This window comes from Siphateles boraxobius, unplaced genomic scaffold (genome assembly GCF_051911475.1).
Source record: "Siphateles boraxobius isolate OS27281-9 unplaced genomic scaffold, OSU_SipBor_1 41, whole genome shotgun sequence".
In the NCBI taxonomy this organism is placed as follows: domain Eukaryota; kingdom Metazoa; phylum Chordata; class Actinopteri; order Cypriniformes; family Leuciscidae; genus Siphateles; species Siphateles boraxobius.
This window is the reverse complement of record NW_027509042.1, coordinates 19739537-19754178: the sequence shown is the minus strand read 5'-3', so window position 1 is coordinate 19754178 and position 14642 is coordinate 19739537. Positions and strand designations below refer to the sequence as shown.

General features: G+C 37.8%; 1 protein-coding gene across 1 annotated transcript in view; it reads left to right on the top strand.

The window, feature by feature from the left end:
- rab6ba (RAB6B, member RAS oncogene family a) overlaps window positions 1-10614 on the top strand; it is a 114287-nt gene extending 103673 nt beyond the window's left edge. Inside the window, exons 6-8 of the mRNA XM_077198925.1 lie at window positions 1537-1630; window positions 5319-5385; window positions 8473-10614. Of these exons, the coding sequence (XP_077055040.1) occupies window positions 1537-1630; window positions 5319-5385; window positions 8473-8537 (226 nt within the window). The 3' untranslated portion in view covers window positions 8538-10614. The remainder of the gene's footprint in view (window positions 1-1536; window positions 1631-5318; window positions 5386-8472) is intronic.
- The last annotated feature ends 4028 nt before the right edge of the window (window positions 10615-14642 follow it).

The following is a 14642-nucleotide window of genomic DNA, read 5'->3' as shown; positions in this document are numbered from 1 at the left end:
ATGTTGAAAATGGTTGTGCTGATTAATATTTTTGTGGAAACTGATACATTTCTTTTCAGGATTCTTTTATGAATAGAAAATTCAAAAGCACAGCATTTAATTGAAATAGCCTAGATATTTTTTGTAACAATGTAAAAGCTAAATGTAATGTAAAAGGTAATCAGCAGGGTTATGCAAAATGGCTGATATTTAGATGAAAAACATTTTAGTATCATTTTATAATTTACTTTTTGAATCCCACACTAAATAACATTAAATCTAATCAACGAATGTAATTAAGTTTCATTTAAATGATATGTCTTAGGGGCACAAATGGCACCATTTGCAGAGAATAAGCTGTATTCTTTGAGAAGCAGTGAGTCAGGAATGCAATTCACGAGTTAAATAAACTCGTGTACGTCTCTGAGCTCCTGTCTGTGGAGAGAACAAAGGAGTTCGGGTGGTTACATCACTGCTGTCCCAGCAGACAGAGCTCAGTGGCTTAAATACAGCATGTCCTATTCACGTCCCCCTGCTCTGAGATACAGCTCTTCAGCCAACTCATTTCTCTCAACCACCTCACAAACTCTGTCACTTACACACACCAACATGCTTCAGAGCCACAGACATGGATTAATGTCACAAGTGTGTCATACAAATGAGGCTTAATTAATGGGCCTTCCCTTTGTGCAATTAATCAGTTTCAACATCAATTAATTAGAGTTAGTAGATGAGTGAGGGAGGCAATGACTGATGCTGTTGTCTCATAGCCTGTGCTGTCTGATAATACTTCACCCATAATCTAACCACTTTATCAAATACCATATTTCCATTATTGCTGTTTTCATAAATCTTGTTGGGCTACAGTCAGGGCTGGGCAGAATGATTATTTGCCTTCATGTGTAGTCCTGGAAATGTACCCTCCGTTTCTATTGTTCTTCATGGAATCCCTCCGGCCAGGACCAGTATAGCTGGTCACCAGCAAGCGTTGTATTTTTGATGCGGTTGTCCCCACCATGGTGGCCTGGAGAAAGTATACTTTAGCCCTTTCCCATTTATCTTAATGGGTGTTCTGATATAAATCTGCGTCATGGGACCGTTAAATGTTTTTGTGGACAGTGAGGGGTCTTGAAGTCAAAAAGGTTGAGAACCACTGCTGTATAAAATATCTACATTCTAATTTCATACTATACTATACTATACTATACTATAAAAATGATTTAATAAGAATGCCGTTTATGAATGCAAAATAGTTACGGCATCTACAGTACCAGCTGGACCTCGATCCCAACTATGCTCCTGATTAGCCTAACCAGCAAGATCACCTTTCTCAACCAGCTTTACCAGAAATACTATGTAGGTTGACCAGCAAATTTTTTTATTTTTTTTTTGCTGCTGATCAGTATGGCTATACTGGTCCAGCATCCAGACTAGCACCAAACCAGCATAGAAATTCATGTTTTTTTCAGCAGGGGTCATCACAGTTCATAAAAATATATTATAAACAAACTTATTTAACTTAAATAAATGAATTAAAACCTTCAACCTTTTTTACAGGCAAATCACGATTGAGGAAGGCGAGCAGCGGGCCAAAGAGCTGAGTGTGATGTTTATCGAGACCAGTGCCAAAACGGGCTACAACGTCAAACAGGTAAGTTTTACCTCACCACCTTGTTCTGTCAGCGGAAAGAGCGGGCACAGGCACGGTGTGTGGGTGTGAGAAACGCTCTCATTCTTTCGGATTTCTCTTCTGAGGTGCAGTTGAAAGCATAATTCAGGATGACTAAGCGCCGAGGTGGGAGAGATCAGATGTGGCGCAGAGCTTTGCTGTGTTTTCTCTCTCTCTCTCTCTCTCTCTCTCTGAGAGCCGGAAGTGCGTACAGCACGCTGTGTGTTCTGTGTGGGCTAAGGTGTGTGTGTTTGTGTGTGTTAGCATCAGCTCTGTCTGACTGGATCACAGACTGTAATAGTCGTTTTGTCTCTCTTCTGTTAGAATGATCAAGCTTTGCTTCTTTTTGTCAAGTGTCATGTAATTAGTCACGTACAAAAGTTCTTATTGTGTCTCTTTTAGTAAAATTTTAGTGATAAAGAGATAAGATCACATTTATTTTTATGAGATTTCTAATTTCAACAATCTTTAAAATAAAGCAGTAAGTCACTAATTAAAGTCTGTTACAATGCAGTGCATTAAGGGGATTTTAGTGCAGGTAAGGAATGTCTGACATGACCAAAAAAAAAAAAATTCGAATAAGCAAATTGAAACAATGATGGTGTTAATAAAAACGGAAACATATTTTTCCTTAAGTAAATATATATTTCATTAAAAAATATTTCAGTAAAAATGAAAAATATAAAATTTTACAAATATTTAACTTAAAAAAATTGTCATTTTTTCCACAAAACTCATAGCAGCCTCGTGTGGCCATGTGGGGTTTGAAAAGTTTGAAAACCCCTGAACTTTGATAATAAATATTATGGTAAAAACATTATACCTAAGTACAATAATGCTTATTGTGCATTGTTCCATCAAGTGTATTGGACACTGAGGCTTCATTCTTCTTAAAGCCATGTATCACTGTTTCACAGGAGCTCAGCACTGACAGTACAACACTAAAAGACACTAAATCTCTGACACAACATATTATTGGCACCAGATGTGGAGCTGACTTGTTCCAGCCTCCATTACAAATTGAGATAATTTCCAAGCCTTTACATTGTTGCACGTGTGTGTGTGTGTGTGTGTGTGTGTGTGTGTGTGTGTGTGTGCGTGCGTGCGTGCGTGCGTGCGTGCGTGCGTGCGTGCGTGCGTGACTGGAGCACATGTTTGTTTGCACTTTTGATTCTGTGAGCTCTACAGCAGGAAGCTGCATTCATCTGAGATTACGGTCAATACTGAAATTTTCTTATTTATCTCTCCAATAACAGCAACATTAGTTAAACTGATTACCTTGCAGAGGTAATTGCAAAATAATGACTTAAATATTGATTGAAGAATTGCAGGGTGTCAAGTTCTTTTCAGGATGAAATTGATCTCTTGTGTAAATAATACAATATTCAACATGTTTGGATAATAATTTGTTGTTTAACAGTCTTTCATTGCTATAATTTGTAAGAATATGAAGTTTAATTTTGCATAGGAAGAACATTCAGTTTGTGCTTTGGTGTACCATCAAGCAATTCATTTTCTTCTACAGTTCTACAGCTGTTTTGTTTTTAAATTGTAAAAATGCAAAAATGGATTTTCTGTCGGTTAAGGTTGCGTTGTAGTATTTATAACTAGCTCTATTTAAAAACAGTAAAGGTCTATGGAATGTGTGTGTTTCTAGAATGTTGTCTATTATTACACGTCTCTCTGGAATACTTGATTTTGATTGGTCAGTGACACTGAGCTGTCAAACATTTGTGCATAAAGGGATGGTAAAAAAATGTAAATTATGTCATCATTTCTCATGTCATTCAAAACCTGTATGATTGAATGTGGAACATTAAATACAATATTTTGAGAAATTGTTTTTTCTTTCATTGTCAGTGTTGTTCACTATTTTGGTTACCAACATGAGACTGAGTAAATGATGACAGAGTTTTCATTAATAGGTGAAACTTTAAAAGACTGCTAAAATGTATATTTGTCTGTTTTCAGATCAGGAATCCACAAGTGAGCAAAAACATTGAACACTGAAATTTGAACTGAAAAAATGCAGAGACCTGAATAAGAATTTAAATTGGCAAAAGATGTTGTAACTATCAACAGTAGCTAAAAAATATGTTATCTAACTCTTATACAGTTGTGTTATGCTAGCAGCTACAAAGCGGGAACTCGTGTTCACCCTTCTGAAACGCGAAATGAAAAATGTGACACCGTATGATCTTGTATAGGTTCACGGATGCGTGAAGCCTGTAAGTCAACATTAAGTGCTCTATTTGGGACAGGGTCTGTCTATGTTTTTCTTAATTGGAATGGTTTTGTGTGCCTTTGTTTTTGTCCCAGCTACATTGAAACGTTTTTATGGCTCTCTCTGTCTTTCCTGTCAAAAACAATGGCCTGAAGGTAGTTAACAAAATGAGTGGTTTTTTTTTCTGACCCTCTCTGCCTAATGGTCCAGTGTGCCCCATTTCCCCATGACTTGTCTATTGTGATTGAAGACATGAAATGAGAGGGGTGGTGTTGGCTACATAAGCTAACTGCCCTGTTTGATATTATTGGGAGTGAGTGGGGCTATTTATCATTGCTGTATAGCCTCATATAGCTTCTGGGAACGACCCTTTCTAGAGGATGGCTGTAATGGAGGTGTGTGGTGGGCCATTAATTGCCCTGCTAGGAGCGGGACGCTAGCAATGCATTGCAAGTTTTAGAAGGCAGAACCAGACTAAGTGCTTTTTGCTGTTCTTTTATCATCTTCTACACAGAATCCACTTTAAAGGTCAGCAAATGTTTTAGTCTGTGACATTTATGATTCTGAAAAGAACTGGTTGCATGGGATCTTCATTTCTATTAATATATATATATATATATATATATACAGTATATTACAGGACAGGTCTGCTTCATTACACCGGAGAAAGTCCACTTTGCTCCAAGTCCCTTTTTACTGGTCTAAAAATTGTTCAGATCATATTTTCTGCCAGAAAGCTGTACAGTATGACAGTGGTGGTTGCTAGTATTTAAGTATAGTAATTACGTATTTTTTGGACTAGGTAAATTATGCTCTGATAAAAGAAAATACAAAGAAAATACTGAATACTGCTGAATATGATTATGATTATGATTATGGAAATCACAATCAGATTCTAAAACGATTCTTAATCTAATTTTTTTGATGAAATTTTTGACAGCAGCAGATCTAATTGGCTGCATTATGCACAGATCAATTTTAACATATTAATACATGTTTTGTCCTGTTCTTAAGAGACAGCTGATTTGAGACATAACTGTTTACATTAATTTCACATTAGAAAAGCATTTGGGGATGTTAGTGCATTTAATCACTTACATTGAGTCATGCACAGGCGTATGCCGCAAACGCCCATGAGAATCATTCACAGTGAAGCCTGCAATCGCCCTTGTATTTTACTTCAACCATGAAACCTTAGGCATGTTTATGCAGTTGTTCAGTGGTTTTGTGTGTTTGTGTTTAATTGGCTGCAAGCAGAATATGGTCGTCTCTATAGCACACAAGTGCCTTCGCATATTTGCAAGAAAAAAAAATACTAAGCTCAAGGTTTCAAATCGTTGAAGAGAGAATCATGATACTTCGGGGAATCCATTCCCCAATTCACATGAACCAACTGAAACCAACACAGGTAAAATCTCTAACCGTGTCGTCTCTTCTCTCCCGCAGCTGTTTCGACGTGTGGCAGCTGCCCTTCCAGGAATGGAGAGCATGCAGGAGACAAGCAAAGAAGGCAGTATCCTTTCAGTGAGCTCAAAACAAAAACAATTCAACAATTCAGAACAAATTTCTATAACCAGGTTACTCTGCTGCATTCTACTTGACATTCAATCCGGAAAACTGATTGGCTTTGTTTCAGTACTATAACATATGACCTCTATGGCAATGTTTGCCTACACTTTTTGTCTTATGTAGGCCAACTCCCACACCCCCAAACCAGAAACTTGTTACTTTTATCTCATATCATTAATATTATTAAAGTCAATAAAAAAAATCAACATTGTGGGTGAAAAACAGACCAAAATAGCACATATATAAACACAAATGGATAAAACTTGCCACATTTTCTTGTTTAACTTTACTTAAAAAATGACTGAAAAATCATAGTATTATTCTTAAAAGTCTGCTTTATAGATTTAACAAAGCAAAAGCAAATCTTTCCAAATTTTTGGGTTGCATAGTTTTATGTATGATTTTTGAGGATCGGCTGTTTCTACCATAGGACAGATACATTTGCACAAAAATGTTTAGTCTCTGACATCAAAAACTAAATATGTCTTACCTTTACAATTAAAAGTTAGCCTACCATTTTTTTTCTTGTCTAACTACAAACAACGTTACAGTTATTTGAATTTTGTTTGTATTAAGCATCCGAAAATAACATTATAAAATTAATAAATGGAGCCAAATCGCAGAATATTAGTCCTGTCCGAATTGCTACATGAAATCACAGACGTTGAGTGTTAAGAATTGTAACTCAAATATTCTTTAAAAAACTTGTCCCGTCTCAATAGGGCTTTTGTTGCAACGTATTTAAAAGTTCAGGTTGCTGTGACCTCATGTGAGTGACAAGTTGCCCCGCCCTCGAACCAGTAAACGCGTCATCAGAGAAAAGATCTTGTTGAAAGAGCAAGTTATTTTGATTAAAGATTACGAGACACATGAGTTAAAAAAATAATGATGTGCATGGATGAATCATTAATAATAAACACTGCAATATTCCATTGAAAAAAATATTTGTCAATTTTTCCATGATTTCATGGTGACTTTAATATGCATAGTTTTGGTAACAGCTTTTGAGAACAAGTGCATGTAATACAACCTGTCTATGTTGACATCTACCTAGTTTGTCTAGCTTCTGCATGAAAATACTGTAGTTTGATGGGATTTATAGCCTTTGACATCAACAGCAAAATATTTTGTTGTGTTGTAACCTTCCTTTTATAAGTTGATATTAGAAAGTTCCAGAGTAATTAAAGTATGCAGTGGTCGTTGTACAACAGCTGTTCATCCGCTAGTGCTGTAGTATTCTGAGTGATCCAATAGAACTGTATTGCAGCTGTCAGTTGATATAGGCTAGTATTAATTTATTTTGCCTCTTTTTTCTTCTTTTTTTTGACAGTTTAAAGTCTCATTTACTGAGGTGAGGTTTTGGTAGGTAATATACTTCTTGATTTTCATCATTCATGTAATTTCCACCATGAAATTCAAATATTGGCCTTGCTTCACTCTGAGGCTAATTCATTTTCCTCTCGTTACATTTTCTGCCACCCTCAGTCACTTATTAGTGGCAGTGGAAAGTCTATTCCTATGGTAACAAAAACATTTTTCTCTTCATCTGTGTGAATAGGTTGGCAGCAGAATAGGATATATTTTATATCCAGCAAGTTTGAATGACAAAGTGTCATCTTTCTGTTTGTTTTGTGTGACTGATAGAGGTGCAGGATGTGTTTATTGTGTGCTGTCATAATAGCACAGGGAGGCATAGAATTGGATTGGAGTAGAGGTACTTTTGATAATTTCATAAATACAGCTGTGTTATAATTTGAAGAGAATGTTAGAGCTTGAAAGCAATCTGATCATCTGGCCTGACAGTATGCAGTATGCAAAACCCTCACTCCCAAACAAGGCCAATTGGTTTCCTGCAGTTTGGTTTCCTGTCAAAGCTCTAAAACTTGTAACGGGAATGATTCACTTTCAGGACACATGTTAAAATAAAGTTCAAATTAATCTGGTGTAATATGATGTATCATCCCGACAGCATATAAAAAAATATAGTGTATTTATATAGATAAATAAAATAAAAACTACAATATTCAACAACAAAAATAATTGAACTTTTTGTTTTCATAGTGGCATTAAACATTATGATATCTATGTACATTTAGTCATTTAGCAGACACTTTTATCCTAAGCGACATACAACTGAGAACTAAAGACAAGTCAAGTCATTGTGAAGAGGCAAAAACAACGCAAGAAGTGCTCAAAATACAAAGTTCAAGCATTGCTCAGAGTATCATAAGCCAGACAAAGGAGGATTTCCTATGTAGCTTATATACTCACTTTGCTTTCGCAAAGCATTTATTTGTATATTTTAAGTAGGCTATATGAATTAGACTCATGTGACAGATTTAGTGAAATTTATTAAAAATATAATTCTACATTTCTATTAACCAAACTACACACACATCACACTACTCTCCACTTCGACATTTGTTCATGAATGCAAACATGAGCCCATTACATTTGAGAGAGTTGTCCGCAGCCACAAGCAGCTGGTGTGACTGAACAAGCATAAAAGCCCACTACAACACATCTCTCAGGGACACCAGTTAAAATTCATTTGAATGAGATTGTTTTCTGTTGGCAAGGAAAGACACTTCGCGAAAAAAAGCTGAGCTTTGTTTTGGATTTCCGATAACGACCACTAGATGGCACCTGTTCTCTTTTTGCTGATGGACGTCAGCTCACAATAAATAAAATGGGAAATATAAGTGCTGTCAAAACATTTAGCTATTATCTACTAAAATAGCTTAACATAAAGAAAACAATCTTTTCCTATGTATAAAGCCCTTTGTATACAGGCTGTAATTAAAGATGACGTTTGTCAAACATATCCAGCATTTATAGCTGCAATTTCTCCTAATACCTGGAGGGGTCAGTATTGAGGCATCTTTTTAAGTTACACAAAAAAGTTGCATTTAAAAGAAATATCATTTCCTGTTATCTTATATGTTTGGATTATTTTCACCCTATTTACATTTATTGTTTGATGTAAATTATTGAACTTCTATAGTTTTTATTCCTTAACAGCATTCTCCAGTGATTGACATTAAATTGGACAAACCACAGGAACCTCCAACTACCGAGGGCGGCTGTTCCTGTTAATAGCTCACATCTGATTTACAGCATCATCTACACCACATGCTTGTTGTGTTGCTTCCTCTTGGTTAGCTTCCAGTTGTGTTTTCAGATTGGATATTTGGCCTTCCCATCTGACTTTTAGTAACTGGTTGGAATCAGTGTTATATCAGTTCGAATTGTAAAATAGTATACTTTACTTTAGTAACAAAATTGCCAAAAATCCTAAAAATTCGAAGAGTAAAGGGCAAAAATCAACAAAAATTTCGACTATGTCTAACATGTATACTTTTTGAAAATGTAGAGACGTAGGTTTTTTTCTTTGTTTTGTATTTTTGTATACAAGGATGAGCACTAAATCAGATGCAGACAAGAAATTCTATAATTTTGCCATAAAAAAGCAGGATCAGAGCAAAGAGTTCAAAAGCAAGAGGGAAATTCAAACAACAAATAACCCAGAAAATACGGCAAACATGCATGTTAGCTATTTTTAAAAGTATCATCTCAATCCTGCTGGCTACTGTGCACAAGATTATGTGATTGCATACTTTTTTGTGACTCAACGCAATTCATTAAATCAACTTGTTTTAACTTTTTTTTCCATTTCCTTTTTTCTGTGACACATAACTTTCATGGCAGGTTTTTGTCTGTGTTTGTGAAAATGTGTCAATTCAGATCCCCTAAAACCTTGCCACATTCTGTGTGCTTCCCCCAAATGTTTACGTACAGTTAATATTTTATTTACACAGTTTATTGAATGTTTACATCATTGTTTTCTTTATAATTTCCTGTTCGCAATGAAAGCAAACAGCTTGTGCAAACAAACTGATAACAAGGAAGGATCCCCTTTCTTCACTAGAATGTTTCTCTTCCTAGGACATAGCGTATTGCAGATAGTCGGAAGACTATGAACGTGACAGAAGAACAAATCATGCACATCTAAACTTGGTTTATTCATGTTTAATTGATTGGAATAATTTGTTTGCACGCTAGCAATTTCCACGCTGATTGATCAAACAGTCCAATTCTGTTGTAAATATATCAGCTGTCATTTTCAAACAGGCTTTAATATCAGAAATGCAAAGATGAGACGTTCCTTCAAAAATAACTATAGTTCACTTTTAAGAATTAGCATTATGCAGCATTATAGTGTTCGCCTTGTGTAGGAACCCACTCAACAGCTGCTCTTTGGGCCAGTAAATTGTAGTGCACTGACCAGGAGGAGACACATTGTGTAGTAGGCTATATCAAGTTATTTGAAATGTATTTCATGTGAATCCTTAATGCACTTTTTCAAGTAAGAAAGATGTAAATGTTTCAAAATTGCTGTCAAATGTCTGTCTTTGTAACCACTTTAGAGTTCAAACTGTAGCGTAAATCTCTCGAGGGTCACTGTACAGATAAACTATTTGTAAAGTCGCTCCACATACCGCAGATACAAGTCATGTCTAGCTATTTGTACCGTAGAAGAAATGAGTATGAGCACATGACAATAAGTGTCAGAAAGGAAGCGAAATGTTAAAATTCCAGTTTATTCTTATTCAATCCAACAGCTTTTAGTTGGAGTACGGTGAACTACACTGTAATTGACTGACTCATTCAGCACTGACTCATAAAATCCTGTGCTTTCTGTTTATGGATACTTTGGAAATTTAAAGGGAAAATCAGATTTGTCTGTGCCAACGCCTTCTCAGATCACAGATAGGTACAGAAGGACGTCCCTTACGTACGCTTGATGGGGTATTTATTGGTTGTTTTAATGACTTATGAAGTTTTGTTTACATTTTGTTTTCTTCACTTCTGAAAGGAAGTTCTCATTTGAATTGAATAGGGTGCAAATATGCCCCCTGGATGGAATCATATCATAAGTGTACCTGTAATATCAGTAGTAATGAATGACACAACGCTACATCAGCCTTGGGTGAATGTCTGTGCGTGAGTTGAGTTATGCTTTTAAGGGTGCAACCATTCCCTGTGTATATGTTTTAGCTCAGTGGAGCAAGCCTGATTGATTCAGAGCTAGCTTTACCACTCACACTGTATAGAAATCTAGCATGTTGGTCCAAATCAGTAAAATCAATAAAAGTGTCTTATTACCAAAAAAGAGAATATTGACCATTTCTTTTTTCCCCGTAGCTATAGCCTACTTCTCTCAATTAAAAACATAAACACACCAAACAAAAAAAAAAGGTAAAGAATGGTAAAGAATTAATATCAGACCTACAGTTATGAATTTGTCCATATTATAATATTAAAATAGCATTGTAGCAAGGGGGCGTGGTTTAGCGAAGTCTGTGACTGGAAAGAGAGCGGTAGGACCATAGACATAATAAATACATAGACGCCCTATTGGCTGCTGGAGCGTACGTCAACGGCGCGGCCATATTGCGGAGGGCAACATTGTATTTATGTATGTCTATGGGTAGGACCATAGACATCATATAGATAGACGCCCTATCGACTGCTACTGTCATCTTAAACCGGTCACCCGCTCCGCTCAGTGTAATCTGTTTGGCAGGTGCAATGAGCTGCCAACGCATTTAATTAATCATATCTCACTGAATACCGAACTGATTTTCACGCGGGTTTTTTTGCTGCAAAGGTCATACACGTAGCTACGATATAGGACACATTGAATATTTTATTTACAAAATACAACTAATAGTACGGTAATGTTAAATGTTAAATCTTACTTGTGTAAAGTAATCCCCGAGTGATGGTCCGCCGATTTAAGCAGGAATAAGCTGCACAGTGCTCTGGCATCTACTGCTGCTATGCAACGCAAATAGGAGTATGACCGGTTTAAGATGGCGGCCGCATTTCTTGCGCCACAGCGGCCAATAGGGCATCTAGTCTCTATATGATGTCTATGGGTAGGACGAGCGGCACCGTAAGGCCGTGTGTCCACCAAAGCGTTTTTAGCCAGCAGAAAACGCTAGATGCTCTGCTGAAAACGCCTAGCTGTGGGCGCTTGAGAGCGTTTTGGCAGCGCTGCGTTTTTTCAGTTGAGACAATTCGTTGCTATGTTACAGAATATCCGCAGCACAGTTTACTTGTAACTGATTTCGTAGATAATTTGTTTCATACTAAAAAGTAATTTTTCATCCATTTTGTTCGGTTAGCTCTGCTGGTTGACGTCGTTGTTCAGAAAGAATGTTGTGACAGTTGGTCAGTGTGGTAAGTAATTGTCCCGCCCCTCCTCCACTGTGATTGGACGGCTGTGTAAAAAGTGACAGTGATGAGCGCTGCGTTTTACCCAAAGTTGAACATTTTTCAACTCTCGGCGATCAGTAAAAAACACTGAACGCTCAGCGCTTGAGCGTTAAATACACGCTCAGCGCCCCGTTACGCTCATGGCGTTTAAAAAACGCGGCGCTCCCATTGAAAACAATTGGAATTATACGCCAGCTGCTTGAAAAACCGCTACAGAAAGGCCGAAGCTGACCGGTTGGTTTTTGTCACATGACCTGATTGCGGCACTCTCTGAAAGGTTGGGATGTTATCATCTCGCCGCGGCATATAGGTGCGCCTGGAAAAACGAGCGCGCTGCAGCCTGCACCACATGCGTATGGCAAGCCAAAATATTCATAAACGCCTGGTCAGGCTTCTGATAGGCCTATGTCACACTTCCTGCCTCCGGAACGCGGAGTAGGGATACAGAACTTCCGGTCAACAGTATTTCTCAATAAGGATTTAGATTATCAGCTAAATGTCTAATGTCTAAACCATCCGAGGTAGACTGACCACGAGCTATGAGGTTGTGAAACGAAGGTTTTCGCTCCTGTAGAAGCTATACGTTCGTATGAAATCAACCTTGTTTTAAGAAAAACGTGTTTTATCCACGATTTTATGAAAAAAAACTACACTACCCACAATCCTAAGCGTAGCTGCAACGTCTGCTGATTGGTCCAACTCGCTGTTACCATAGAAACGTTTACTCTTCTGGCGAACGGCAGGCTACACCCGGAGCTGTTGTTGTAGTGTACCGGGTTGCTCTGCATCAGGACGTAGACAGCCATACCTCAGCTTTCACGCTTTCCCACTTGAGAGTTTTCATTTATCATCCTAACCACATCGCCATATGTGACTTCAGGCAGGTTGCGGAGAGATTTATTCCAGCGGTATCTATCGGACTCTGCCATTGTAAAATAATCGGATTGACGGCTCAATCGGACTAAAAAACCTTCATGTAAGCACCTTAATTGATCTGATTGAGCTCGATCCGATTGGAATTTCAACATCAGTGCTTCGCCTGCTACTTCAGCGGCGCTGCCAGACTAAAGCCCAATTTATACTTCTGCGTCGAACTTACGCCGTAGCTACACCGTAGGCTGTGCGTAGCGCGCGTACCCTTCGGCGTACCCTGACGTGCACCTCTCCAAAAATGTAACAACGCGTCAATTCTACGCGGACGCAAGCGCTGTGATTGGTCTGCTCAAACCGCTTCCTCGGGTTTCACATGCTACCTCTGCGTGCGTCAACGCGGACAACGACGCAGAAGTATAAATTAAAACCAAAGCGTAGGCTACGGCGTAGAGGCTCCGTCGTAGGTCCGACGCAGAAGTATAAATCAGCCTTAAGACAATGCATGCACTGAGACAAAAATGCATTTGCCCACCGATCTAAATGTAGGGGAGACATTGAATAACACCAAATTTCAAAAAACGGTGGAGTGTTCCTTTAACTGCCTTTACTGACAATAATCCCTTGCAAAGCAAGTGTGTTCAGTATATCCTGGTAATGCATCCCCTAAATTAAATACAACTTTATCAAATGCTCTCTATCCATAGCTATCAGCCTGACAAGAAGTGCCTTAGCAGCTTTAGCATGCACTTTCTGCTTTGGGGAGAAAAGCTGCTCCATTGTCCATTCTCCTTTTACATACACTTATCTTGAGGCCACGAGATACTATCTTGAGGCCATGAGATAGTTATAATTTTTTTTTTTTTTACAAAGTGGGACTAGGGGGGCTCTGTAATTAATCTATCTATGATAGATATTTTACATTTGATTACTAAATTAGATTTCTTTTCAGACAGAAACACTTGCCCTGTAAAGTAATTTTAGACCTTCCTGAAATTAAAGCACTGTGTATATAATTTGTATCTTTGTTTAATTGTATTCTTTTTTTGGCCATGTGTTTGTACTTGTTTTTGCTTATCATGTCCTATCTCATGTATATAAAACAAAAAAGCCTGCACACTGCTGCATAACAAATAGATATTTTATTTGTTTTGATAAAGCATTGATTTTTCTTTTGCTATAGATATTTTACATTTCAAAATATAAAGCGAATGTTAATTATTACCTGAATGTTAAAAAAAAACACACCAAAAAGAACCGATAAGAATACCGTTAAAGTACCGGATCGATAAGCAGTATCGGTAAGAGTAGTAATACCGTTAAAACCTTAACAATACCCATAGTGGTGAGCTGGAACCTGCTTTTGTCACCTGCCACTGCTTACGTCACGAACCACCACAAACAGCCAATAGGAAAATTCAACTGCAGTAGCCACCGTTCAACCTGAAGAGGGCAGCACTCAGACGTTTTTACACCATATATTGTGGAATTAAAACACTTTATACCCCAATGTCAAAAAAGTTACTCGAATCAAAGAACAGCACTAATAAAGCCCCATTCTTACAGATCATTAACTAAAAGAGTTGGTTTAGGGTTTAGTTACCCTTTAAAAAAGATACACCGTCGCGTTCCCGACTAAAGGGTAAAAACGCAAATCTGCTCACGGTGGCTCTCGTCGCATAGCCTACGCGTTTACGTCACAGGCATGCCCAGTACAGGAAAATAACAACCAACATGTCGGATTATTTCCATACGTCGGACCTTCCAGTTGCCCTAGCAGCTTTGATAAACGTACGAGAGTCTTTTCAGCAGTTGTAAAAAATATTCTCAGATATTGGTGTTGTTGTGTGGCAGTGCTTATTGCCACCTAGCCGCCTGGAGTGCATACTACATTGAGTTTCACACACTTTTGCGTCACCATCATAGACTGTAAAAAATATATGCACGCATATTTCCCCCACATAACGCTCGTCTAAACGCGGAATAAAAAATGATAACGCAACACCACTTTTGCGTTTTCTCTTCAGATCGGTTCCGTGTAAACGGTCC